The sequence below is a fragment of the Brassica napus genome, chromosome A9 (genome assembly GCF_020379485.1).
Source record: "Brassica napus cultivar Da-Ae chromosome A9, Da-Ae, whole genome shotgun sequence".
In the NCBI taxonomy this organism is placed as follows: domain Eukaryota; kingdom Viridiplantae; phylum Streptophyta; class Magnoliopsida; order Brassicales; family Brassicaceae; genus Brassica; species Brassica napus.
The window spans coordinates 5,596,033-5,623,186 of record NC_063442.1 but is presented as its reverse complement, the minus strand read 5'-3'; the positions used below and the strand labels follow the sequence as shown (position 1 = coordinate 5,623,186).

Sequence of the window (27,154 nt, the reverse complement as noted above, 5' to 3'; positions counted from 1 at the left end):
GTTGCATGTGTAACTCGTAAAACTTAGAGATTTAGAATTGTGTTTGCGAGGTATCCGAATGACAAATGAACTACAACACATCTAATTTGCACTTCTAAAAAATCATAATTGAGAAGCTCTACTTCATAATTTCTATCTGTATTCTTTAATTTAATTGATTTGGTATGGAAGCTGAACCATGCTTAAGTTGTGAATGAAAATATCACTACCAAGCACAACATGCATCAAAAAACACAAAATCTGAACTATGTTTAAATTGGGGAAAAGTGCCAATTTCGACCCAAACTATTTCAGTCGTGCCAAATACGATCCGAACAATTGATCAGTGCCAAATACGACCTCAACTCAATTATAATTCAAAAAAACTACCCGAACTTCTTAAAACGTGCCTAAATCTACATTGACTCTAACAGAAGTTAGTCAACCGTTAACAAGATAAAACGACGTCGTTTGATGTACGAGGAAAAGTGCCAATTTCGACCCCAACACTCTCAATCGTGCCAAATAAGACCCGAACAAATGGTCAGTGCCAAAAACGACATCAACTCAATTATAATTTAAAAAAAAATTATCCAATTTTTTCTAAAACGTGTCTAAATCTACATTAACTCTAACAGAAGTTAATCAACTTTTAGCAAAGATAAGACGATGTTGTTTTGATATATGTATTTTTTAAAAAAATATGTTCATTTCGGGATTCAAATCCGTGCTGGGATATCCTTTTAAAGGGGCACACTAACAACTAGACTAAAATAATTTTTTGAAATATTATTACAAATTGAAATTCTCCATTATATAAACTACTATTCTTGTTCATCTTATCCAATTTAAAACTTTGGTGATTGCTTTATATATTTTAGTTATTGTTTAATTTGTCTAATATTTTGTACAACATATCTTAGTGAAAGAAAGGTAAAAGGCCTCTTAACATTTTTAAACAAAATATCAAAATATATAATATCAACTTTGAAAACTAAAAAAATTCCCACTTAATTTTAAAAATTAAAAATAATTTATATAAGAAAATTGTATAAATAAATTCAAAGTTGTAAGCATATTTAAGATCATATAATAATAAATATTTTATTATTTATATTTTAGTAAGATATAATTTTATTAAAGATATGATAAGTAAGAAAAATACGTTAATGTATTTATATAAATCAGAAAAAGTAATAATAAAGATAAGACGATGTTGTTTTGATATATGTATTTTTTAAAAAAAATATGTTCATTTCGGGATTCAAATCCGTGCTGGGATATCCTTTTAAAGGGGCACACTAACAACTAGACTAAAATAATTTTTTGAAATATTATTACAAATTGAAATTCTCCATTATATAAACTACTATTCTTGTTCATCTTATTCAATTTAAAACTTTGGTGATTTTAAAAAGTTACTTTTATCTAGTTGTTAGTGTGCCCATTTAAAAGGGTATCCCAGCACGGATTTGAAACCCGAAATGAACATATTTTTTTAAAAATACATATATCAAAACAACATCGTCTTATCTTTGTTAAAAGTTGATTAATTTCTGTTAGAGTTAATGTAGATTTAGACACGTTTTAGAAAAAAATTGGATAATTTTTTTTTAAATTATAATTGAGTTGAGGTCGTTTTTGGCACTAACCATTTGTTCGGGTCTTATTTGGCACGATTGAGAGTGTTGGGGTCGAAATTGGCACTTTTCCTCGTATATCAAACGACGTCGTTTTATCTTGTTAACGATTGACTAACTTCTGTTAGAGTCAATGTAGATTTAGGCACGTTTTAAGAAATTCGGGTAGTTTTTTGAATTATAATTGAGTTGAGGTCGTATTTGGCACTGATCAATTGTTCGGGTCGTATTTGGCACGACTGAAATAGTTTGGGTCGAAATTGGCACTTTTCCCGTTTAAATTGTGAATGAAAATATCACTAACGAGCATACACAGTAAAGGCCGTAGAAACTTTACAATCAAGCATAAAACGTCTAAGCTCTAAACGTACCTAACAAAATACCATCGTGTAGTAGGGAAGGTAAGGACGACTATAACAATTTTGGGTCTCAAAGTAAGCTTTTAACAAACAGAAGATCAATATTTTCTTTCAATTTAGATAGTATGTTTACACTGCCAACAAAGGCCCATTAGCTCAGTTGGTTAGAGCGTCGTGCTAATAACGCGAAGGTCGCAGGTTCGAAACCTGCATGGGCCATTCTTTTTGAAATATTAGCAACAATTTTTTTTGCCATATGTACATGTCAGCATCCGACAGTATCATATCTTCACTTAACATTTGAACACGTGGCAACAGAAGAAACCAGTCACTACGATTTCAATTATACGAACCAATCAAAATACTCGCCTTATCCCTATCTTATCTCTCTCTCCTAACCATTACTTACTTTAGTCTTTACTTTCTCCTCTGCTTCTGATCACAAAAACCTGAACCATCTGTGGCGCCATGGCAGCCTCTCTCCAATCCGCCACCACATTCCTCCAGTCGGCGAAGATCTCCACCGCTCCTTCTCGTGGGAGTGCTCACCTCCGGTCGACTCAGACCGTCGGCAAATCATTCGGCCTAGAAACTTCCTCTGCTCGCCTCACTTGTTCCTTCCAATCTGACTTCAAGGACTTCGCCGGCAAATGCTCCGACGCTGTCAAGATCGCCGGATTTGCTCTCGCAACCTCTGCCCTCGTCGTCTCGGTAACTTTCTCATATCACCTACTCTTTCTTGTAAGAACTATTAGAGTGAGCAAGAAACATAATGGAATAAAGAAACATAACGAAATAAAATGATTCTGACTTTATTACTATGTCATCACATTGTTTTAAATTTAACTGAAACCATAACAGAACAACACTAATCCAATACCAGTTTTAGATTAGCATAATAAAATGCGTTAACCTGTATGTTCATGTTAAATTTGATGCAATCATTAGTACCAAACTTGTTAATGCTCCCATGCATACCAAATTGATGTTTATTTGATATATGATTTTACGAATTATTGGGATCAGTTTACTGAATTTAAAGTTGTTTGTTTTTTTTTTGGTGTAATGAAAGGGAGCAAGTGCAGAAGGAGCTCCGAAGAGACTGACTTACGATGAGATACAAAGCAAGACATACATGGAAGTGAAGGGAACTGGAACTGCCAACCAGTGCCCAACCATTGACGGTGGCTCTGAGACTTTCTCCTTCAAACCGGGAAAGTACGCCGGCAAGAAGTTCTGCTTCGAGCCTACTTCCTTCACCGTCAAGGCTGAGAGTGTTAGCAAGAACGCACCTCCTGACTTCCAGAACACCAAGCTCATGACCCGTCTCACCTACACCCTCGACGAAATCGAAGGCCCCTTCGAGGTTTTGTTTGCTTCCACATCAAGAAACATACTCTGCATAGGGTTAGGGTTACGGTTGATGACTGATCGAGTTTTTTTTATTGGTTATTGAGTAGGTTTCTTCAGACGGAAGCGTGAACTTCAAGGAAGAAGACGGCATCGACTACGCTGCAGTCACCGTCCAGCTTCCAGGAGGCGAGCGTGTGCCGTTCCTCTTCACAGTCAAGCAGCTTGACGCCTCAGGCAAACCAGACAGCTTCACTGGCAAATTCTTAGTCCCTTCGTACCGTGGCTCGTCCTTCTTGGACCCAAAGGGTCGTGGTGGATCCACAGGATATGACAACGCCGTTGCATTGCCAGCTGGGGGTAGAGGAGACGAAGAGGAGCTTTCGAAGGAGAACGTGAAGAACACGGCAGCTTCGGTGGGTGAGATCACTCTGAAAGTGACCAAGAGCAAACCTGAGACAGGAGAAGTGATTGGAGTGTTCGAGAGTCTTCAGCCGTCGGATACTGACTTGGGTGCCAAGGTACCAAAGGATGTGAAGATCCAAGGGGTGTGGTATGGTCAACTTGAGTGATGATCATGTTATCTATATCAAAACATCTTCTGTTAATTGTATTCGATGATAATGAGAACATCTTTTGATGCTTTCTATGTTTTTCTCTCTTATAAAAATTGCACATTCCTCCTTATAACAAAATGTGTGGTTTCAAACTATCAACTTTGAGCTATGAGCTTATGAGCTATGTACATGTTTAGCCTAATTAACCGGTGGCTACAATGAACTAAGATGTTTGCAAACTGGCTTTTTGTAAATAATTTGGATTAAATATTCGGTTCGTTTCCAATTTAGTTAACTTAAAACTAGAAGTTAACAATAAAATAACGTTGATAATTAGTGAATATACAAATGATTGAATTAGCTGGTTTGTACGGTAGGCTTGTGGTATATTTAAATGAAATTAGTTAGAATAGACTGGCGAGTAGCAAGTGGAAATAGTATTTTTCATAATTTCTGTAAGTAATTTAGTCTAATCAGCTTGCTCCTTATGGACCTTACCCTGTATTTAATGTGCATGGGGTTGTGAATACTAAACAAAACACTGTTTAACTTATAAACAAAACATATTGTGTCTGTGCTTGGTCTTAGATCCCGTGACATGAAAGAACACAGACAATTGCATTAGCGTGGGACAGCACATAACAATGCAGGTCACAGACAGATTCTCTCTTAAGTTTAAAACCTCTGGAGTTAGTATATAATTAATAAGATTTGATTAATTTTCTCGGGGACATAATTATATTTTAAATCCTAGCTAGAGAGGTCGGATTCGTAGCAAAGTATAGTACAAGTCTTTGCATTCAGTAACCAAAAAAGTTTCCAAGATACTCTTACAGTAGATTCTACAAGCGTGTGTGTTAATATCATCTAATCACATGTTCTATATCCAAGATCATTTTGTTTTGAAGAATGTTAAGTTCCATCTTACGGATAATCCACCACCAATACACTAAAACTACAAACCTAAGAATAAGGCAGTAATAAAGACAAATTAAAATCGCGACAAAAACATGCATCATGCTGAAAAATGGAACTACGTAAGCAAAACTGTATTGTTGTCCAATTTCACCTCATGTAATAACTATTGTTGGCCTTGCATATGACTGTCACCACCGTGGGAGATCAGATCAGTATCCAGTAGATCTGCAAACCATTAGTTTATCATTCAAATAAAGTGACTATTGGGACGTAGGAAACATACACATCAGCCAAAATATCAATTTATTAAAATAAAATTGTCATCCTCTGATTTGATTTCGGTGGAGATGTGGATGATTCCAGTCCCATACAAGCATAGGGAAAAAAATTATTTGGTGTACATGTAAATAGCAAGTTTGAGCTATTTTTTTTGTAGAAAGTAATAGAGTGGTAGGGCAATTAGATATTTATCTGATGTTATTTGAAGCATTAGTATATTAGTATAAGCCAATGAAGTGATTACTTTTGAGTTTTGATAAAGGATCCAATTAATAAATATCTAAACAAAAAAAGCAATATGTCTACTTTCACACAGAAAGGAGGAAAGATACTCTTCAACAAATAATCAAGAACAAAATCATTAAAGTATAGTTTAATAAAAACATAATACAGATAATTCTATACAACTTTTGCTCGTCCAACATAAGAAAATATCACTTGACAAATAATTTCAAGGTTCTCATTAATGCCACGTTCATGCAAAATAAAAAGTAGTAATAAAAAATAGAGTGTAATAAACAAATACACGATATAATGGTAGGTGACTCTTGTATCTAATAAAAGGGCCCAAAAGAATCTGATAGGACCCAGAACACCGATGGGCCCCACTTTCACATGCAAATTGTCTTCACGTGAGATCTTACCCACCGGAGACGCGAAACCTCCCGGCCATCTCGATCTTGTCTGCTTGCCGGTGATGCCTCTGTTCGTGTCACGTGGCCCGCTCCTCCTTCACCACCTAAGCTCCTTCCTCTCGCATTCTTCGCCACGTTACTCTCTCCCCTTCTTTCCCGATATACCCCTTTGCATGAGGCCCATTCGCCAAACAATAACCAAACCCTGAGCTGTCATGTTCCTTTGTTATCACTACACGACAAGTCCTACGTGGACTTTTAGATTCTCGAGGCTAGTTGTCTTCTTCTTCCTCGGAATTCATATATATAAACTCCTTTCAAGGTCGTCTCTTTCAATTCACAAACCACAACACAACACAACACAACATCAAGATCAAGAGTTAACTCATACAATAGTTACTTCCCTTTCCAAAAATAAAATATATAAAAAATGGGAGCTTGTGTTTCACGTGAATCTATGAGAGGAGACTCGGCGAAGCTTATATTGTTCGACGGCACTTTACAAGAGTTCTCATCTCCGGTCAAAGTGTGGCAGATCTTGCAGAAATACCCGACGAGTTTCGTCTGCAACTCAGATGAAATGGACTTCGACGACGCCGTTTCAGCTGTCTCCGGCAACGAGGAGCTCCGGTCGGGGCAGCTTTACTTCGCCTTGCCTCTGACGTGGCTCAATCATCCGCTAAGGGCGGAGGAAATGGCAGCGTTGGCTGTTAAAGCGAGCTCGGCGTTGGCCAAGAGCGGCGGTGTCGGATGGGTCTCCGTCGACGACAGTGACGTCGACGGTAAAGTTTACCAGCCGAAAAACATCGCCGGAGTGAAGACAAACGCCGGTGGCGGAAGATGTTGTGGCAGAGGGAAGAGGAGATTTACTCGGAACCTGAGCACCATCGCCGAGTAGTGTCAATTAGTCATTTTGAGAAACCAAAAAAAAAAACTCCGTCGTAAAAAAATTGTAATTAGAGATGTTTGACTTTTTTATTAATGGAGAAAAACAAAATTATCAATTAGATTTGAATTTTCGCTTTTTTTTTTTGTTTGTTGCTTTATCAATGATGCTACAATGCAATTGATTCTCTCACACGTAAACAAATGTACATCTAAGAAGTTCTGTGAATCATCCCTCCTTCTAGTTTCTTTGAAATCGGCAATTCGGTTGGTTCATGGTGGTTATTAGCCTAGTGGTTATACCTAGATTTCGTAAAATTTATTTGACCGAACCCACCGCAGGTGAATTTGAAATCATTTTGAAAAATAAGGCTGCATTGGAAGATAAATCTTTCACAGAACATTTTGTTTGTTAGTTGAAAGAAATAAGATAAGGATTAGCATTTATGATATGTTTTGATGGAAGTTGTGGTCCATTTCTACTTCCCTTCTGCAAATTTTATTACAAATGTTTCTCAGAAGCTAAGTACTTGTGCATTTATGACTTATAAATGTTTCTCAGATAGGCTTAGATAACACAACGTGGTAAATAAAAGCCATCAATTAAAAGCTAAATACAAGAACATTTCAAATTATTTGTTGCCAGTTAGTGATTTTTATTTCTTTTATCCTTTTTGCTGGGTGGGAGAGGATTGCATTTGAACCGCATAAGAATTCAATAATACAAGAGGAACGGTCGTGGAGAAAGCACAGCCACCAGGATTTGAATATTTTTTTCGATTAGATGTGGTACTAACAACAATTATTAAAGTGGATTATTATAGGCAAAATTGGAATACGTGAGGCGAAGAAGGCTGGACCCATTGGCCCTATATAAGCATTAATGGGCCTTGAAAACAAACAAAAGAAATTAAATAGGGAGTTGGGTATCTGTCAGTCACATGCAGCACAGACAGGTTAAGGGGATCAATCACCAAAGTCACATGCCATGATCCTCTCCTTCCTTTGGGAGTATTATTTTTGTCTCCTTCCACCAATGTATCCCACATCTTTCTCCATTATTCATCTTTTATACTTCCTGTTTAATAATTTTTTACTAGTGTTTTTAACTAAGCTTTAATGGCCTTCTCTCTATATATAAACGGTTAGTGATCTTTTCAGGCTACTAAAATCCACCAAAAGATGTCTCTAGTCCATTATACCATCCTCGTGGCACTTCTTGTCATCTCCGTCAACGCCGTCTCTCCTCCAGAGAAGTTGAAACCCAAACAAACCGTCCCTGCTTCTCCTCCACCTCCCACAATCTCTGCTACCGCCAAAGCTTTCACCGACGCGCACAACAAGGCCAGAGCCATGGTAGGTGTCTCGCCGCTAGTATGGAGCCAGACGCTGGAGGCGGCCGCGAACCGGCTGGCTCGTTACCAGAGGAACCAGAAGAAATGCGAGTTTGCGAGTCTAAACCCTGGGAAATACGGCGCGAACCAGCTTTGGGCCAAAGGTTTGGCCGTGACGCCGACTCTTGCGGTGGAGACATGGGTGAAGGAGAAACCTTTCTACGACTACAAGTCGGACAAGTGTGCCCCGAACCACACGTGTGGTGTCTATAAACAAGTCGTGTGGAGAGACTCAAAGGAGCTAGGCTGTGCTCAAGCCATGTGTACTAAAGAGTCAACGGTTCTAACCATTTGTTTCTATAATCCCCCGGGGAATATAATTGGTCAAAAGCCATATTAGAAGAAAAAAAAATGTATTAATTACTAGAGTCTAATTTTCATGTAAAAAAAAACAACTGAGTATTATGATTTGATCTGAATGATAGTATTTAAATGCGACCGTTGTATGATCAATCATGTGCAAGCTCTGAATTACAATGGGATATTTTTAATGACAAGTAACTGTCAAGAGACAAGATCCACTCATCAAGACAAAACACAACACTATTATAATTAGAAAATGGGGACATAACAACGATCTTTTTTATATACACACATTATATGAAAGAATAATTTTTCATTTGGCAGCTTCTCTAAGAATAAGATATCTGAATGTAAAGCTGTGTGGGATCCAATCAATGGCCTTGCGTGATTTACTACCAGATTGGCATCTCTTAAAACATGTTCTTGAAGATTCCGGTATACTCCGGTTAACCAATTCCGTCAAACCCGCCGGACATAAACCGGACTCTTTTGCAAAGGTCTCCACAAGCTTTGGCAGTTGGACTTTCTGATTGCGTAAGCTAAAGTTCATTCTTATGTAGTCTTCTTTCGAGGTTTCTAGCTCTTGCTGGATTCCCTTTGGTGTATATACACGCACCTGTTAGAAACAAAAAAACAACAACCAAGAAGCAGAGACTTCAGCTTTTAACTTGCATTAACAAAAGGCTTTCGCAGATTCTATTGACGTTTTCTTAAAGTGATCTCAATACCGGGGGATCGGAATGGCTGCCTGAAGTAAGTGCAAAATGTAGGAGAGGTTCGGGGTGATCGATTGCGTAAGCTAATCTCTCATCTCCTGCTTTGAACTTCTTTGAAGCAAATAGTAGTCTAAGCCACTAAAATAGAAAAAAAGTAAAAGAAAAAGTTCACTTTATCGTTTTGTACGTTGAAGAGAATGTTCATGTTTTGTCCTCTAACTTACCAGTCCAGGATGAGACATTTTACATCCAAGAATTGAGCTTTGTATTGCTTCCGCGCTAACCGTGTGTCCACCAACGTTATAGGCAGCCTTTAGAAAATGTGAAAACAAGACAAATTACAGAGAAATAAGAGATTGTTCAGGTGTCTTTCTCTGTGAAAGAGATGTTAGTTACCTTGAGTAGCAGTAGGACTCTCTTGACATTGTTCTGTGGAATCCCATAAGCTAAGAAGGCCTAAAAGAGAATGAAATAAATTGCAATAAGAGTCACAAAATTGACACTGATTCGTTTGAAGAAAGAGAGTTTTACATGCATCACAAGTGCATTGTGCACATTAATCCAGAACGCAAGCTTCTCCTCATGTTTCAACTTACTTGGATCGACTTCCTCCAACCTACTGATAAGCGACCTGCGAGAGTTTTAATCATTTTAAAGATCCACACTACAATTAAAATTCTACATTCAATCCATATGTCAAATCTAAAAGCTGACTCACTTGAAGTTCTGCAGAAGATCTTCGACCTCACTGGCCTTTTTGGCGTCTCTGTAAATGCAAAGCACTTCAACCATGGAGCTGTAAGGTCCACTAAAGCTCTTCTCTCCTTCTACACGGAAAGAATCATCGAAGGAGGAGCTGTTTCCCAATCCAGGGGTAGATGTATCGTATTGGTCAGAGGGCGATGATAAAGACGAGTCTGACGATGAAAGTTGTTGATGTAGTACAGAAGGAGGCTCAGCAAGCTTACAGTATATTTTTGACATACACTTGACCATTCCTTCAGACAGCTTGTTGGGTGTCTCTAGAACATGATCCGAGATTCGGGTGCCAAGATGTTCAGCTAGACTGATTAGATTCTCTCCATTGTGCACATACAGCGGTTGGGAGTGGCATGAGCGGATGGCTTTACCCCATGAATCTTCTGGAGAAGCTTTCTTACACTCAAATGCTGAACGCTGGGAGTGGCTACGGTGAAAACTGGACTCCGTTTGGTCTCTGCCACCTGCAGGAAGCAGAGGATCTGTTTTCAATGGCGTATCATCTTCTTCAGAAAAGTCTAGACGCCTTGTAGGGGTTGTTACAGGAGGAGACTTTGGCTTCTTCTTCTTATCTGAATTTGGGGTTACAGAAGAGGTTTGCTGGTCAAAGGCTTTTCGATATAACGAAAGAAGATACTGTTCCAAATGAATAACTTCCATTTCCAGAACCGCAATGTCTTTGATCAAATCAATAGCTGGCTGAAGAAAAAAAGGAGAAAACGTATCTTTAGACGCACAGAGCTCTGTTTCGAAAAGATATATGAAGTTTTGGGAAGTACAAATGACACACCTTTGGCATGGAAATGTCGTTTGTTTCAGTCAGCATGTACGAAGAAGCTGTTCCATAACCTAACGCCTTCTCTAAAGCACAACGAACCTTAAACTGATCCTGTAGTCTTGTCTCGAGCTGATCAATCTGTGATTCCAATAACAGGAATAAGGTTACTGAGCCTAAACCACGGAGTAAGGACATGAACCACGTAAAAAAAGACCGTACACATTACCTCTTCCTTCAATGAAGATTCGGTGACTGAATGATATTGATTATGCTTGGCACTGGTTGATTCATTTGAACGCTCCATGTCCTAAACCAAGTCAGATAAAATCCATAAACAATAACCAGTCTAAGAAGAGGTTTTATAAAATGATAAAAGAACATATTTACGATAGAGATTATTTTCTACAACGTTAATAATACCAGAAAGGAAATTCTTCCAAAAGATTACAAGACAAGTAAGAAGGATACAAAGAAGAATAGCGAAACATTTTGTGTAAAGGCATGCTTTCACAAAAAAGATGCAAAAGGGTAAAAGCAGCTTGGGGGAAAAGAGAGAGAGAAAAAAGATACTCATTAGTCAAAGAAACATATAGATAAATCCAAGAAGGCAAGAATCATGTCTCAGCTTCTTAGGCTGTTCTTTAACAAATACCAATACACTTTATCACAACTTTTTTACATGTTCAAAAAAAAAAAGGCAAAGAAAGATGATCGTACTCACCAGTTTGATGCGTTGAGAGGCTTCAAAAGAAGAATTGGAATGTTTATCTCCCTCAGTACTTTTCTTTTCTGGAAAGCTGGCACTGTGAATAAAGAGCAACTAATAAGAATCAATGGAAACGACATGAATAAAGATACTCAAAGAGATTTTATTTTACCTTTTTGGAAACAGATTGCATGAAACCAAGACTAAAAACATAGTTTTTAACTCTTTTATCACCAAATAAGCATTTAACAAGTATGTCTCTTAGATCCTTTTGTATCAGAATAAACTCAAAACATTAATTGTTCATCTACTACTACATAAGCAAACTTTTAAGCTATCATTGTCTAGTTCAGGACCATAAAAACTATAGTTTAAGCAACGGAAAACAGAGGATCTGAGAGATGTTGCAAACATCACTGTAAAATTTCCAGTTTCTGCGGTGACCCATAGCAGCAAAGGGATTCCGTTAACAGAAGATAGGGACACATATAGAGCAATCTACAGAACTAGAAGAAAAAAGAAGTTTCTGGTAATAACGAACAACAATAGAGTAGACAGTTTACCTCTTGGAACGCTTGTGGGTTCGGGCCATCCTCAAATCCAACATTCTACTACCAACTCCAAATCCCATTTGTCTCAAAGTTACCAACCACAAAGCTGACCTTTTCTCCTAAGTAGCTCCCAGGATAACTAGAAAACAAAAGACTTAAAGGAAATGCTTCAACTGATCGAAGCAGAAACCGCATGGCTCACTAAAACCTATAATAATTAAAAAAGAGCACTTCAGTTTCAACTTTTAAGCAGAGATAGATAGCCTCAAAAGCTAAGGATTTTTTTTTTTTTGTCGAAAAGCCAAGTGAATCTTCTTCACCTGTAAGATGACATGGGAACTATAAAACTTGTGAAACTTCCACTATCTTTCAACAAGGAGGAAGTTTTTAACACTAAAAGGGAACAAAATAAGCGTGGTGGGTTCCAAACTAGGAAGAAAAGTTGGGTATGGCTCATGTGTTCACGGAAATGGTGGTGAGAAGGAGAGTCGAGTCGTGTCAAAAAAGCCAGTCACCAGTGTGTACAAAAGACCCTACGAGTCGTCTAATTTCCAACCAAATCGGCAAAAAAAAAGAGTTATAGCTAGAGATCTACATATATAAGTCAAAATAGACAAAGTGACAAAAGCGTTTTTGCCTCTAAAAAATAAAGTAACCTATATTTTATAAGATTAGCTGATTGTTCTATTCAATATCCATGAATGTTACCACTAAAGATGGAATGGGATGATTAATAATAAGGAAGAAGAAAAAGGAATATTTGTTAAATAATGTGTGGATGTATATACAACAAACAAGTCGGAGTTGTTGACCGTCTCTCCACAGTTCTCTCATGAATCACATGGCCCCATTGGCACGAAATATATATTCTTTATCTTTTACATGACTCTAACATCTTAGAATATTATTCTATTCATATTGTTATGACTTGTGGGAAGAAACTTGAAAATGGAAACAGAGTATTGAGTCAAAGAAAAGTTACCACATGGGCCATAACGTAGGAGATGGGAACAAAGAGACATTTCAACGAACAGTTGATCTGCAGTATAACCCGTGACTCCCCATATCTTGTTTCTGTAAAGCAAAGGGATATATTAAATCAAAACCAAGGACATGGATCGAATGCAACCTTATAATGAAACATTTTGGTCGGTTAATACAAATGTAACTTGTCTAAGTCTCGACTTCCTTCCGTTTGTCGCGCGAGGAAAAGGGCTTTGCACATTTTCAAATGTGAACGCATATAAAGGGCGTAATGGGCCCTTGAATTTGACAGGTATGGGCCTTCGTGAGCCTTTTAAATGTCGTTTACTGGGCCTTTTGGGTCTTATATCATGCAGTAGCCTTTGATAATAACATGATTCATGTTGCCGAACGCACCTCTTCTTCTTTACAGAACATTTTTTATTAACCGAAACATTTCGTCTGCCAGTTCTCAAAATTCTATGCATTAAACAGGATATATATATTGAATACAAAACACAGTAATGTTATATTTGAATTCACCTTAGTTAATACAAGGAATTCGAAATTATATCAAACGTAAAAGCGAAGATGGATTGAAATTAAAGAAGTGGAGTCTATAATTAAATATTCGTACATATTAGAAAGAATCAAACATGGAAGCAAGATAACAAGAGCAGGAGACAAGACTTGAGAGAATTGCCAAGTGAGACGCTCGTCTTCTTAAACTTGTTCATATTCTTCTTGTTCTTGAACCACTTGCTCTGTTTCTTGGAAGACAAGTTAGCTTCATCCTCGTAGCTTTTGAAGGTGTAGCTTCTGAGATATCTACACCTCCGGGCTTATGATTATGAACCTAACGTAATCTCCTGGTGAGTGAAAAGCTTCGTCCGTGGCAAATCTGCTCGACCCTCATCATTTCTGTAATGTAATCCTTGTTGACTTGTCCTCTAAAGAAATCTTGAACCCTTTTGTAGGCCTGCTGAAAATGAAATTTATTGTAAACTGTCCTTTGGGAGATTTATTTAGTCACTGATTAATACGACTTTTGAAGTTGGTAGTTGGTACACAGCGCAGGATAATTTTGTTTTAAATTCCATTTATTCAATTAAAAATATTTACACGTGGAGCTGGAAACGTACGGTGTGAATGAGAGAGGTAGACGTCACTCGCCATGTCGTCAGCGGTCGACGTCGACACAGGCTTGTATTTTTTGATGTAGAATATAGGCCGGAAACCCATTTTATTTTTGATCAAAACGGCAGCGTATGAGGAGGGAGGGAAACCCCTTGATTGAATCGTCTGGGAAAATATTTAACATTAACGAAAATGCCATTGAGAGTGACATATCTGATGGAAGATCGGAAAAGAAAAAGGAAAAAGCTTTTTGATTTGGGCAGCGGTAACCAACCAAAAACCCAAAAGCCATAGCAACGGGGTTAGGTATGAGATTTGTTTTTTGTAATTATTTAGATGCCAACTTGATCCCCTATTACATTCATCCGAGTTGTTGGTTCGTTATTTAAAGTTTGATATTAATAAAGAGATTCTCCATCGTTATCAAAACTGAGAAAATTTAGCAAAAACCCATGTGAGTTTTTTTTTGTCACGTTGTTGGAGACTCTATGCATTCCACTAGCAGCTCAAGTGCCGTGCTCTTCTTCTGTTTCTCTGATTGTCTTTTATATATTGGTCTCATTTTCTGTTTCAGACAACCCACCCCAGGTACCATCCTTTACTAGCCATATTGTACTTTCTTTCTTCTGTTTCTAATTGCCCTTTTGTTTCCTAATGATGCTGTGGACTTGCTGTTTATTTTGATTTAAATTCCCTTTGCTTGCGGTTAAATGAAATGTTTTTTTTTGGCTTGGACAAAGTAAATCTTTCATTGATGACAAATAGGTTGATACCTTGCGCAGGACGCTAGATCGGGGAAGAAGATAGATGGGGTGCTTCTGCTTCAAACCCTCAACCTCTGAGGTTAATATATCATTATATTTGCTCTTGTCCTAGCCAAGTTTTGCTTTCAATTTGCCTCCTTTACCCTTTTTTTTAAAGACTTAACCTTAAACCTGCAGGATCCTTTTGAAGCTGAAACTGATATCGTCAAACAAGTGTCATCGAATGATGCTCACGTTCAAGAAGATGAACAGCTTGCTTTGGCCATTCAAAAATCTAAAGAAGACGAAGAGGAAGGAAGGCGCACCAGGGACTTAGAAGAGCATGCACAGGAGAGAGGAGAAAGGCAAAATAATTATGACAACTCTTCTTCTTTGAAAGACAAAAAAGAAGGACAGACTTCTGAGGAGAGTGTAAAGGAGAAAGACAAAAGAAAGCAGTTTGAAGAAGAAGTGAAGCATGATGAACAACTTGCTGTGAGTCCTCCTCCTCCTCCTCCTCCTCCTCCTCCACTTGAAGAACATGACAACATTTCCTCTGAAGCTCCCTTGGATGAGAATGAGGAGCAGCGGATTATCTGGGAGAGTTTGAAGGATAAAGGTCAAACAAAGCCATCTGAAGATGAGGTCATTCCTCCTCGTAGGTAAGCCTCTCTATTGCTCATTTTTATAAGAAAATATGTCTTGACACTGTTTAAGAATGTTCACACATATAGCAAGTGTGGTGGTTGCCACTCTGAGATTGAACAAGGAGGATCAGTGGATGTCTTTGGTGTTCCTTGGCATCCTGAATGTTTCTCTTGTGGTGCTTGCCGTAACCCAATTGCTGTCCACGAGGTTCAAAACCATGTACGCAAAAACAAAAATCCCTTTTAGAATTGCTTGGTAGTTGTTATTCTAATCTACTCCTTGACTTGTTTCATTTGTATTCTTATTGATATCACTAACTGCCTTAGGTCTCAAACTCAAGAGGCAAGTTCCACAAGAACTGCTATAACCGGTACTGCTATGTCTGCCAAGAGAAAGTGAAGGTATACACACTGGTTATGTTATGGAATCCTTTTTGGTAATTTTCAAGTTACTGAGGATTTAATGTTTAACTGTATTCTTACAGATTAGAGAGTACAATAGCCATCCTTTCTGGAAGGAGATATACTGCCCTGCTCATGAAACTGATGGAACTCCCAAGTGTTGCAGTTGCGAGAGGCTAGAGGTGCGTGAGTTTTACCCTTTACAAAACACGGCAACAAAGGAAACGAGATGATGATGATGAGTCAAAGGAGTTGAGTTGTTTATTTTTGGCAGCCTAGAGAAACGGAGTTCGTAATGCTAGATGATGGAAGGTGGCTATGTCTAGAATGTATGGACTCAGCGGTTATGGATACTGACGAAGTCCAGCCTCTTCACTTTGAAATCCGTGACTTCTTCCATGGCTTGTTCTTGCCAGTTGAGAAAGAGTTTTCTCTTCTTTTGGTTGAGAAACAAGCCCTGAATAAAGCTGAGGAGGAAGAAAAGATCGTCAGTACATTTCTTAACTGATAATTTCTTTATATAAGTATCTCTTCTTTTTTTTCACTCACACACCTCTTGTAAGTCTCCAACACAAGCAGGACAACCAGCATGGTGTGGTAACCAGAGGTATTTGCTTGTCTGAAGAGCAGATTGTCACAAATGTAAATAACGCTTTTTTTTACACTAGCTTTAGAGTATAGCACAAGATTTTGGCATTCATGACTTAAAACTCTCTGTTCCACACACGCACATATATATATAAACAGGTGTCAAAAGGGCCAAAGATGGGGGAGAACAAGCAGCTAACAGGAAAGACCACGGAATCTCAAAGGGTTGTGAGTGGATGCCCGGTCACTGCAATTCTCATCTTATATGGACTTCCTAGGTAACATCACTTTTTTTACCCTGTGTATAATACTTGCTCTCCCTGTGCCTATTAGACTAAATGAAAGCTCTCTTGAAAATTAACACAGGTTACTAACAGGATCTATCATGGCTCACGAGATGATGCATGCTTATCTTAGACTCAATGGTATGTATGTATGTATTGGTCATAAATAAAAAAGACTCAAATACTGTTTTTTTTTTTTTCAAGGATTTACATAAGAAAGAGTGTGTTGTTTTGGTTATGGTTACAGGACATAATAATTTGGACAAGGTTCTGGAAGAAGGAATATGCCAAGTGCTAGGGCACATGTGGTTGGAGACTCAGAGATACGCCCCTATTGATGTTGCTGCAGCTTCTTCTTCTTCTTCTTCTTCATCAAATGCAGCAAAGAAAGGGGAGTGGTCTGAACTCGAGAAGAAGCTGGTGGATTTTTAAAAGTATGAGATAGAAACAGATGAGTCAGCTGTCTATGGTGAAGGGTTTAGGAAAGTTAACTATATGGTTACAAATTCCAGCCTCCAGGAAACCCTCAAAGAGATTCTTCCCCGCAGGGGTTGAAGAAGATGATGAAGAAGAAGAGCATCTCTGATTCAAAAGTTTTGAATCAGCTCATGTACGAAAAACATACTACATATATATATGTACACATACGCACGTTTCGGCATTTACTTGTTTCGCAATAAAGCTTGTTTGGTGTGTGTAAAACTGTTTTTCTTCTTGGTAAAGTTGGAAAAGAGTATCTTGCTGGAGCTGATCGTCCGAACCACTAGTTTCGCCGTGGGCTTTTTCTTTTTGATATTGATGTCACTGTCACTAGAGATGTTTTCTCTGTTCTTGTCCAACTCCGTTACTGTCACTAGAGATGGTCACTGAGAGTTGACCTCTACTTAAAAAGATGTCCGAGACTAGGAATTTTATTAAAAGCTGAATGTAATTTTTACTTTACAGGCTAGTGTGACTCAGATTGCGTTGGATGTCCTATTACTTGAAGATCATTGAATGGATGGTTAATACAGTTAGGGACATCTCATGTGTCATGGAATTCAAAGCTTAAGAAAAAATGATTAATAAGTGAAGAACACTCAACAAATAGTGAGAAACAGAGAGAGAGTTAGATCCAGAAAAGTAGAGAGAGAGAGAGAGATTAGCAAGAGTAAAGAGAAAAGAAAGAGAACTATTTACTTAAATCTTTAGTTTCTGCATACAAACACATATATAGACAAACAAGAGAGAGAGGGTGACTGAAGTACACAATGGACAAAAGCTTGTATCAATCCCCAACAGCTATATCAGATTTGAATTCAAATCTGTGTGTAACACTCAAGTGCAGTGAAGTGGAGCAAAGTGTAGTGAAGTGCAGCCAAGTGCACTGAAGACTGTTTTTCTTCTTTCATCATATCTCTTTACTTCTTCATGTCAATACGAAGAAGCTCTATTATCTCTTTTGTCAGCTGAATCAGAGTATATGACTATGGTGGCTGCACTAAAAGAGTTGAAGTGGATCAAGGGTATGGTGGTATTTATGTGTATTGTACATTCAGGTGCAATGGATTTATAGTGTGATAGTAAGCATGCACTTCACATTACAGCCAATCATGTATTTCATCAGAGAACAAATGAAACATGTGAAGAGAGAATGTCATTTCATCAGAGATGATATTCAAGCTGGATTACTTAAACAAAACATGTTTATATGACTGTGCAACTAGCTAACATATTCATTAAGGCACATGGTGGACGACCTTTTCATGCGATTTTACCAAAGTTAAACATTCTGCATGTTCCAACTTGAGACGGGTATTAAAACATATTGGTCTTATCTATATGTGGGCTTTTTTTTTTAATTTAAAAAGGAACTGCTAGAAGGAGGCGTCAAACCTCCGACCTTGTGGTTAACAGCTTATCAATATTAATTAGGGTTTTTTATAAAAAGGTAAAGCTTAGACTCTTTATAAAGTTGATAGATATAAACAAAACATCCAAATTTTCAGTTGTGCCAATTAACTCTCTAATTATCCAGCATGTTCGTCTTTGTGATGCAGCTATGAAGCTCTTAGAGATATTGCCTTTGATGAGGATCAAGCGGACTCTGAAGCATTGTAAATAGACCATCGCTCGAGTCTACAAATCTCTACCGCGATTGTGTTCTGAGTTCTGACAACTTCCAAGTTATGTTTGTCTTCAGTCGTCCTTTTGTTGGGAGTTGGAACCGTTAGTTGTATTGGGTCCAGTGATCATTTATGGCCCATTGGTTCTGTTGTTGATATTTCACGTATGGTATTAGTGGGCGTGTTAATAACACGACCGGTGCCTTGATAGTAACTTGTTCGTCAGTATTAGATTATGAATAAGGGAACCACGTGATTGGGGTATCAAATCATCTTTATATATCATATTAAATTAGTAACAATAGTTGATTTCTCATTGACAGATATAAAGCCACCTATAAATAATATTTTAATCGAATCATGTAAAACCAAAGCTAAATGCTTATGTAACATTCATTGTTTCGTGAGCTCAAATTATAAAAATAGTCTGAAATGTATGATCAAGAAAACAGATTTATTGTTTCGAAATAAAATTATCCTAATTAGAAACATTCATTATCAATTTAGCATATACGACATCATCCTCCTCCCCTTCATCATCACCGTACATTACCAAAATAGTTTTGGAGCCGGGATTAGGCCAACTAAAAGCATTATCAGTTGACGATGGCTGGCTAAAGAGATATGAGATAAATCTACGTGTAATAAATAGATATCATATTACAGCATTAATTATTTTCTGTAAAAATAGTTGACGGTCGGTGTCATAAGATATAAAAATATATATATAATGTAGAAAAAACATTTTCATCATGATTGCATATATAATTATATACGTATTTAGAAGGGGGAAAACGAAAATGTGAATATATATATATAATATTTGCTTTAACTGAAGAATACATTAAAACCTCCAAATAGAGTTCTGCAAGTCGACCTTTAGATATAGAATTTTAATATGTTTTATGTACGTATAATGATATCCTATCTTTTAAAAATGATGTCCTATTTTATTTATCATCTAATCGCATCAGACAATTTAAAGTATATGCAATGTGCAACATTCTTCTTTTTTTTTTACATTCAATATGCAACATTCTTTAAATAATAATTTATAGGATAGTTTTTGTCTTTCCTTTTATATAATAAGACTTATAAAGAAAAGCTAGACCACTTTAGTCTCCCTCTTCTGGTTCCCCTTAATATCTGTCTATCTCTCACCATTGCTCCCCCCTCTCGCGATAAATTCAAAACATGAATGCAAAAGAGTTTCTCTCTAATGAATCTGGAAATTTCTGAAAACTCTCATGGAAACTGCGTCGAAGTTTCCAATTAAATGAAAGCAACGAGTTTTAGGGGCTTTTGTTCGTGTTTTTTTTTTCTTCCTCTAGACGGTGGTGAAGAAGTGAGTTACAGAGTATGGGGTGGTTCTCCTGCTTCAGTCCATCTACTACACAAGATGATCCATCTGAGGTTTTTTTCAATTATTATCCAAAGAATTGCTTGCGTATATTATAAGTTTTTGAGATGAGAATTGTGGTTCTTCTTTTGCTTTTGGTGATCTGAAAACTGCAGGATGGCATCGTACGTCAGAGAAGAGAAAGAGATTACCAGGCTGCGATAGAGAGAGCAAAGGAAATAAGCTTGAAGCAATTTGAGAAGGAAGAGGCAGAGAGAAGTTTACAAAAGTCAAAGGAGGAAGGCAAAAGAGAGAAAGTGGATGACAATGATGATCAAGTGGATGATGAGCAGACTCAGATCGATAGGGCAACGGAAAAAAGCTTGAAGGAACTTGAGAAGGAGGAGGCAAAGAGAAGATTAGAAAAGTCAAAGGAGGAAGGCAAAAGAAAGCAAGTGGAGGAGGAGGTTGATAAGGGACAATTTAAGCATTCCAAAGACAAAGAAGTTGCTCTTCCTAAGTAATACTTATGAGCATCTTGTGAAATTGAGTATCTAATCTAAAGGGGGTTTTCTTTTTTGTTTCTTTGCAATTTCTATCTCTCAAAATCTTAAAATTTATGTTTTTACTTGTAGCATATGCAATGGTTGCAAATCTGAGATCAAAGATGGACTATCTGTCAATGCCCTTGGTGATCTTTGGCATCCTCATTGTCTATGTTGCCTTCATTGTCACAAACCAATTGCCGGAGACGAGGTTTCAAGATCACAATAATACCAGTTAGATATATATATATATATATTGATTGCTGTTTTAATAGTACGCAATTACTCCTTATAATTGACATGTTGTGTATATAACTACACTCCTTAGATTTCAAGAAAAGGAAAAGTTCACAGATCTTGCTATAAGGAGCACCGTCACCCCACCTGCTGTGTTTGCCAAAACAAGGTCTATAAATTTCTCACTAGCTATGTTGTCTTATATAATGAAAGTGGAGTTTGTAGTGAAGTGAAAACAAGATTTGGTGTGTTTATGACTATGGATATCAGGATATAACATGTTAACTGTACAATTTTTATTATTATTATTCTTTCAGATTCCTTCAACAGATAAAGGCATAGTGTTCAGCGAGCATCCGTTCTGGAAGGAGAAATACTGTCCTTGTCATGATAGTGATGGAACAGCCAAGTGTTGCAGCTGTGAAAGATTAGAGGTACTAATTATAACTGAGGTTTTGTTATAAACAAAAAAGGTTATAGTCTTGGTGAGTTTTGGCACCATTTTTTTTTTGTAGCCTAGAGGAACAAACTTTGTGTTGCTTAGTGATGATCGGTGGCTATGTCTACAATGTATGGAATCTTCGGTCATGGATACTTATGAATGCCATGATTTGCATTTGGAAATCCGTGAGTTCTTCGATGGCTTGTTCTTGCCAGTTGATAAAGAGTTTCCTCTTCTTCTTGTTGAGAAACAAGCTCTGAATAAAGCTGAGCAAGAAGAGAAGATTGTGAGTAGATAACACATCCCTTAATATATTTTTTTAACTTCTTCCATCTCTCTCTATCTCATATGTTTCACCAACAAACAGGACTATCATTATGCAGTGGTAACAAGAGGTATTTGCTTGTCCGAAGATCAAAATGTCGCAAGTGTAAGACTTTTTAAAGTCGTTATACATACTTTTTCCAACTCAAAAATTAATCTGTAAATGATTTGATTGGTCCAATATTATATATTACTATAGAATATATTTCATTCCAAAATACGGAGATGTTGACGTTCACTCTGCTTCCACATATAACAGGTAAAAGAAAGACCAAAGATGGCAAACAACAAGCTAATCGACATAGTTACAGAGACTCAAATGGTGAGTGGAAGCGCGGTCACTGCAATTCTCATTATATACGGACTTCCTAGATTACTCACAGGATATATCTTGGCTCACGAGATGATGCATGCTTATCTTAGACTCAAAGGTAATTCAGTTTGTAATTAATTAACCACTGTTTCATTATTATCACCAAAAAACATGGACCTAGAGACCTCGCAAATAAAAGTACCTATTTGGTTTTGATATTTCACAGGTTATAAGAATCTTAAGTTAGAGCTTGAAGAAGGACTATGTCAAGTGTTAGGCCTCAGGTGGTTAGAGTCTCAAACATTTGCCTCTAGTGATGCTGCTGCGGCTTCTTCTTCTTCTTCCCGCACCCCTCCAGCTGCAAGCACGTCGTCAAAGAAAGGTGACGACTGGTCTGATTACGAGAAGAAGCTCGTCGAGTTTTGCATTCATCAGATAAAAGAAGATGATTCACCGGTCTACGGTCTAGGATTTAAACAGGTCCACAAGATCTGGGTCTCAAATCACAGCCTTACGGATACTCTGAAAGTCATCGTCAACGCTTCCAAGAATGTACCAGTTTCAAAGTTTTGAGTCTGCCGATATGTTATACGTATACCAATAATATACATAAACACGTATACGTACGGTACATGCAGACGCACAGCACAAGAGTATACTTGCTTTCTACTTTTGTAATACTGCTCTTTATTTCTGTTCTTTTCACAGTTTTTATTCTTTTTTTCCGCAAAAGTCTGAAACTTTGAACGGTCTTGCGTGTTATACAAATGTTTTTTTTCGTTGCACTGAATTGTTGATTTGACGCAATCTAGAGATTAATTAGGGAATAAAACAGGAAAGTTTTCATTAGGTAAAAGATCTTTATAAAGTTTAATTTTAATCTCAATAAAACCTTTAGACGGTAATACATTTCGTTTAGTATCCGAATAAGAAGAAAACAAAAAGAAATCAATCAAGAACGAGCAGCTGAATCAGTCAACTCCGGACGATGTATCTTCTGTAGCTTGGTAAACCGGTCAATATCGAAATCAAGCGATTTAATCAACTGTTTCTGCTTCTTCTCGAACCGGCTTTTGAAAAACCCTCCGAAGGTAGGTTCCTTTGAGGTTCGGAGAAAGAAGGCGTAACCAGCCATGAAATAACCCGTACTTACGTAATAGCATATGGGCTCCATCACGTCCCACGACAGTTCCCAAAACGTCAACCTAAAACACCCAATCGTTGGGGCTATAACAAGCCCTAATCCTGCATATAACTCTCTCCTCGCCATATTTTCGGCTCTTTTGTCGATATCTGATTTTATAACCTCAAGTTGCTCAAACTCTTGTCTTGTCGCAGCGTCACGAGTGGGTTCGTGTGTCGGAATCAGACCAGCCACAGCGTTTGTTAGCTGTAAATTGTAATCATACATATTAAGAAAAAAACATTAGATTTTAATTTGAAGTTAACGTTGTACATTTGTGAAATGCATGCATGCAAAAATAACTTACCTCTTCCGGCTTAAGGCACACAAAATTTCCCAAAACGATGACGTCTCCGCCTTCCTCAAGCATATTCGCGACCCGGTTACCTTGTTCAGGATCCGAATTGTTTTCTCCGCAGACCCGAACAAACTCCGAATAGGGAACCCAGTTTTGCCCTATCTCTCTCAGCCTCGTTTTCACCATCTCCATTTCCGCTGCCCTCATTAGCTTCTTCACGTCTTCCATCGTAACCGCCTGAGAAATTCCCGGAGACGTATTCTCCGGCGTCGGTGGTGGTAACATCTCGTCGAGGCGGATCCGATTGTTCGACAAACTCAGCTCCCTGAGTTTCTCCATCAGAGTACCACCTTTAGGAGATATCTCCGGCCAGAAAAGTGCCCTCTTGTGAATAAATCTCCGGCGGATTCCAGAATCTCCGGCGACCGGAGTAATGCCGGATTTGGACGGAGGACGCATTCGGGTAACCCGGGAATAGGTTTTGGAGATGTTGAAGAAATTACGAGCTAGAGTTTTCTTCGACGCCATCGTTCGATCTCCAAAGGAAAATGAAAAGCGTTTGATTTTAGGGAGAGACAGAACATAGAACAGGCTTCGTATTTTGGTCCGATATTAAAAACTGAAGACTTGAGCTTCCTTTTATAGTATTGGCATTGGCATAGGACGCAAGCAAACGAGAAGCTCCAAATAAAGAGCATATCTTATCACGATATATTTGTACACGACAGTTACACATAGGCGTTGCTTATCTATTTCTCATCTTATTATAAACTATTTAAAACGTTAGTTATGATACAGCTAATTCTTTACTGTATTTATATGATTAACGACGCTAATATAAACATGTGGATAGTTGACACAACATAAACGAAGAGATAGAACCACCAACTGTATTTATTATTGCAATCATGCATTTTGTTTACTCGTTATACACTCAATAAACAGACCTGTCTTAGAAAAAGAAAACTATATAAACCATTGACCAAAGAAGAAATTCATTCTCATTTTAAAAACATGTACAAGACTACTGATAAGATATGGTTATATTGCATATCAACTCAAAATTATTTGTATGAAAAAATAATCCACACTTTTGGAGAGTCTAATTTAATTGAAAAGTGAGAACGATAAATTGATTTGAGATTAAATCTTAGACTCTGATTGGTGACACTTATTAGAGATGAATTACAAAAAAAGTTATAGTCTGATGTAATCCGCAATAAAAATTATGTGATAAAAACTGTAAATTTATTTAGTAAGTTTGCTATGAAAATTTGAGTTATTATATTCTCAAAACAGTTGATTGGTAACATTTTTGATGTATAAATTGTGGTACATATTATTTACAAGAAAATATAATGGATATTGATAATAATAACATTTATTATAAATTTAGAGTAGAAAAATATATAAATTGTGGTACATATTATTTAATAAATTAGAGTAGAAAAAATATATTAATAATTGATTGGTACTTTTTAGTGAATAATTTTTAGTATGAATATATAATAATTATTTAAAAACATTTATTACATATTTAATATAAAATAGAAAACATAAAAAATAGTTAAAATTAACTAAAGATATTTAAGTCTATGTCTTTTAAATAATAAAAGGCTCATATATATATATATACATAAATAATTCTATGTAGCTAAACGTAAACAAGGAAGTGTAGTATTTTAATTGTTAGTTTTTTTAAATGGTAAAGTGGGCTAATTAATAGAAAAAGAAAAACTTATAACTCAAACCTAATACATGGTATTTTTCTTGATGTTGAGTTAGCAATTGAGTTATCAATTTTATCAAAGGGATAACTCAAAATTGTAACTCAAGTATAACACATTATAACTCAAACATTAACTCAAAAACTTAAAACTAAATCATGATTGGTAATATTTTTAAGTTATGCTTCTAAATCAAACTTAATCAATGGTACCACATGTCACCAATCAAACCCTTAATGTCAATGGAATAGCATCATCGGTCAGCTAATGTTGATGATCATCACGCAGTAAGCTAAGCTTCTATATACAGATAGTGATACATTATATTAGAGATAATGACTACACATAATTGTTGTTATCGTCTTAGTTCATTTTCCTTATCTACTATTAGGTTATCTATTTGTATATACACACTTCTTCTATGTCAATACAAGATACGCCATCCTAAATATCCAGGATATCTCTTGCCGATACTAATGATAAGATATGCATTTTTGGAGAAATACGAGAAGTCTTCAGATACCAATCATCTTCGTCCACTCTGCTTTCTATCTTTGTTTATTGTTATTTGTCTCATACTAAATCATCTAATTAAAACCCTTTTGATTATAGGGATGACTGCCTAAACCCCCCTGTAAATACCATCACCCTATTTATTCCCACCTATACTATTCAACTCCTTACCAAACCACCCAGAGATATGAAATCTCTTTACAACTCCCCCCATTCTTTTTAATTCTGCATAGATCCCCCTCTCTAATCCAAATTCAAAAACGAAACTATAGATTTGTAAATTGCGTTTTGTGAACTGTGATTCCCCTTTAACTTAAACCTGACCCGACCCATAAACACCCGACCCAAGTTACTTTTAAAAAGAAAAAATCAATTTAGGGGCAAATAAAAATTATGGTTGAATTTGTCTCTCTTTTTCACGATACGACAATGACGTCAACAAACAGAGAGAGAAAAACGAGAGAAGATAGAGAGAAACGACAGCAGCCATGGATAGAATGAGAAAATAATTTAAATGATTGGAATCGATTTCTAGACGTGAGACTAAAGGTTAAAATGAGAAAATTATAAGAAAAACACAAGATTTCATTGAATCGTGACAGATCTGTACTGAATATGATGATGAAATTTGCAGAAACTCTGGTCGATAACTAAAGGAAGAAGAAGACTTATTTACGGTTTTGCCATTATTTAAAAAAACAAAAAAAAAATGATGCAAACTTGAGCTGTGAACCCGAGATTAAACGGTTGTAAACCAGCTCCCCTCCACTAGGCTACGATAAAAACTTAGTATTATTACATAAAACATACAATAATATATATATTTATAAAATAAAGCAGATAACGGTGTCTTCGCCATCGGAATTGCAGATGCTTCAAGGAGAAAAAAAATGGTGACATCAAACTTGGTCGTGTTCATAAAGATTACTTTATTCTTTTATCACAAGAATTATGACGATAGTCACCAGCTGTTACGTATATTGCACATACATATTTCTAAGCCCAATGTAGCCATTATAGTTGATGACGAATGAAAGAAAAAGAACTAAAAATAGTATATTAGAGTTTAAATTGATTTTGTTAGACAATTATAGTTGAGTTTGTCTTCTTCTTGTAAGCTTTTGTAAGCATCGTTCTCTTGTAAGCTTTTGTCTTCTTCTTGCTCACGTCGTTATTATATCTCGTCTCTCCCTCTCTGCTTTCGTTTCTCTATTTGTTCACGTCGTTGTTGTATCGTGAAAAAGAGAGACAAACTCAACCCTAATTTTTATTTGCCACTAGATTGATTTTTTTTTTAAGTAACTCGGGTCGGGTGTTTATGAGTCGGGTCGGGTTTAAGTTAATGGGTAATCACAGTTCACAAAACGCAATTTACAAATTTATAGTTTCTTTTTTGAATTTAGATTAGAGAGGGGGATCTGTGCAGAATTAAAAAGAATGGGGGGAGTTGTAAAGAGATTTTATATCTGTGGGTGGTTTGGTAAGGAGTTGAATAGTATAGGTGGGAATAAATAGGGTGATGGTATTTACAGGGGGTTTTAGGCAGTTATCCCTT

At 36.9% G+C, this 27,154-nt stretch overlaps 7 protein-coding genes and 1 non-coding gene across 11 annotated transcripts; 6 read left to right on the top strand and 2 right to left on the bottom strand.

The window, feature by feature from the left end:
* Positions 1–2,123: 2,123 nt before the first annotated feature.
* Positions 2,124–2,197, top strand: TRNAI-AAU. The gene has a single exon. It is a non-coding gene; the product is annotated as a tRNA-Ile (tRNA).
* Positions 2,198–2,309: 112 nt separating this feature from the next.
* LOC106357671 (oxygen-evolving enhancer protein 1-1, chloroplastic) lies at positions 2,310–4,040 on the top strand. Its single transcript, XM_048739553.1, has 3 exons — positions 2,310–2,689; positions 3,051–3,344; positions 3,439–4,040. Exons 1-3 carry the CDS (start codon positions 2,447–2,449, stop codon positions 3,898–3,900), a joined length of 999 nt encoding a protein of 332 aa, XP_048595510.1. The 5' UTR covers positions 2,310–2,446; the 3' UTR covers positions 3,901–4,040.
* Positions 4,041–5,446: 1,406 nt separating this feature from the next.
* BNAA09G07830D lies at positions 5,447–6,741 on the top strand. Its single transcript, XM_013805871.3, has one exon. It carries the CDS (start codon positions 6,148–6,150, stop codon positions 6,613–6,615), a length of 468 nt encoding a protein of 155 aa, XP_013661325.1. The 5' UTR covers positions 5,447–6,147; the 3' UTR covers positions 6,616–6,741.
* Positions 6,742–7,544: 803 nt separating this feature from the next.
* On the top strand, positions 7,545–8,449 carry LOC106366283 (STS14 protein). Its single transcript, XM_013805870.3, has 2 exons — positions 7,545–7,640; positions 7,764–8,449. Exon 2 carries the CDS (start codon positions 7,785–7,787, stop codon positions 8,334–8,336), a length of 552 nt encoding a protein of 183 aa, XP_013661324.1. The 5' UTR covers positions 7,545–7,640; positions 7,764–7,784; the 3' UTR covers positions 8,337–8,449.
* Positions 8,450–8,463: 14 nt separating this feature from the next.
* LOC106366280 lies at positions 8,464–13,018 on the bottom strand. Of its 4 annotated transcripts, none has more exons than XM_048739548.1 (12): positions 12,979–13,018; positions 12,792–12,883; positions 11,822–11,948; positions 11,274–11,355; positions 10,779–10,859; positions 10,565–10,690; positions 9,734–10,473; positions 9,547–9,646; positions 9,412–9,471; positions 9,240–9,326; positions 9,028–9,153; positions 8,464–8,915 (listed from the first exon to the last, which is right to left on the bottom strand). In XM_048739548.1, the coding sequence occupies exons 3-12, from the start codon at positions 11,887–11,889 to the stop codon at positions 8,613–8,615; spliced, it is 1,773 nt and encodes a 590-aa protein (XP_048595505.1). In that variant the 5' UTR covers positions 11,890–11,948; positions 12,792–12,883; positions 12,979–13,018; the 3' UTR covers positions 8,464–8,612. The 4 variants fall into 4 exon arrangements, with proteins under 4 accessions (XP_048595505.1, XP_013661320.1, XP_048595506.1 ...); XM_013805866.3 differs by having other exon boundaries at positions 12,970–12,997; XM_048739549.1 differs by lacking the exons at positions 12,792–12,883; positions 12,979–13,018 and adding an exon at positions 12,130–12,501 and having other exon boundaries at positions 11,274–11,349; positions 11,822–12,017.
* A 1,028-nt stretch (positions 13,019–14,046) lies between these two features.
* Positions 14,047–17,361, top strand: LOC106366282 (protein DA1-related 6-like). The gene is made up of 11 exons (XM_013805869.3): positions 14,047–14,497; positions 14,692–14,752; positions 14,851–15,314; positions 15,387–15,519; positions 15,627–15,701; positions 15,785–15,883; positions 15,976–16,188; positions 16,281–16,343; positions 16,449–16,567; positions 16,656–16,714; positions 16,821–17,361. The coding sequence occupies exons 2-11, from the start codon at positions 14,717–14,719 to the stop codon at positions 17,003–17,005; spliced, it is 1,446 nt and encodes a 481-aa protein (XP_013661323.2). The 5' UTR covers positions 14,047–14,497; positions 14,692–14,716; the 3' UTR covers positions 17,006–17,361.
* Positions 17,362–19,761: 2,400 nt separating this feature from the next.
* LOC106366281 (protein DA1-related 3) lies at positions 19,762–22,663 on the top strand. Its single transcript, XM_013805868.3, has 9 exons — positions 19,762–20,091; positions 20,194–20,537; positions 20,653–20,773; positions 20,891–20,968; positions 21,117–21,233; positions 21,315–21,527; positions 21,609–21,671; positions 21,825–21,996; positions 22,105–22,663. Exons 1-9 carry the CDS (start codon positions 20,038–20,040, stop codon positions 22,449–22,451), a joined length of 1,509 nt encoding a protein of 502 aa, XP_013661322.1. The 5' UTR covers positions 19,762–20,037; the 3' UTR covers positions 22,452–22,663.
* A 163-nt stretch (positions 22,664–22,826) lies between these two features.
* Positions 22,827–23,991, bottom strand: LOC106362737 (calcium uniporter protein 3, mitochondrial). The gene is made up of 2 exons (XM_013802590.3): positions 23,369–23,991; positions 22,827–23,268 (listed from the first exon to the last, which is right to left on the bottom strand). The coding sequence occupies exons 1-2, from the start codon at positions 23,885–23,887 to the stop codon at positions 22,831–22,833; spliced, it is 957 nt and encodes a 318-aa protein (XP_013658044.1). The 5' UTR covers positions 23,888–23,991; the 3' UTR covers positions 22,827–22,830.
* Between the last annotated feature and the right edge of the window lie 3,163 nt (positions 23,992–27,154).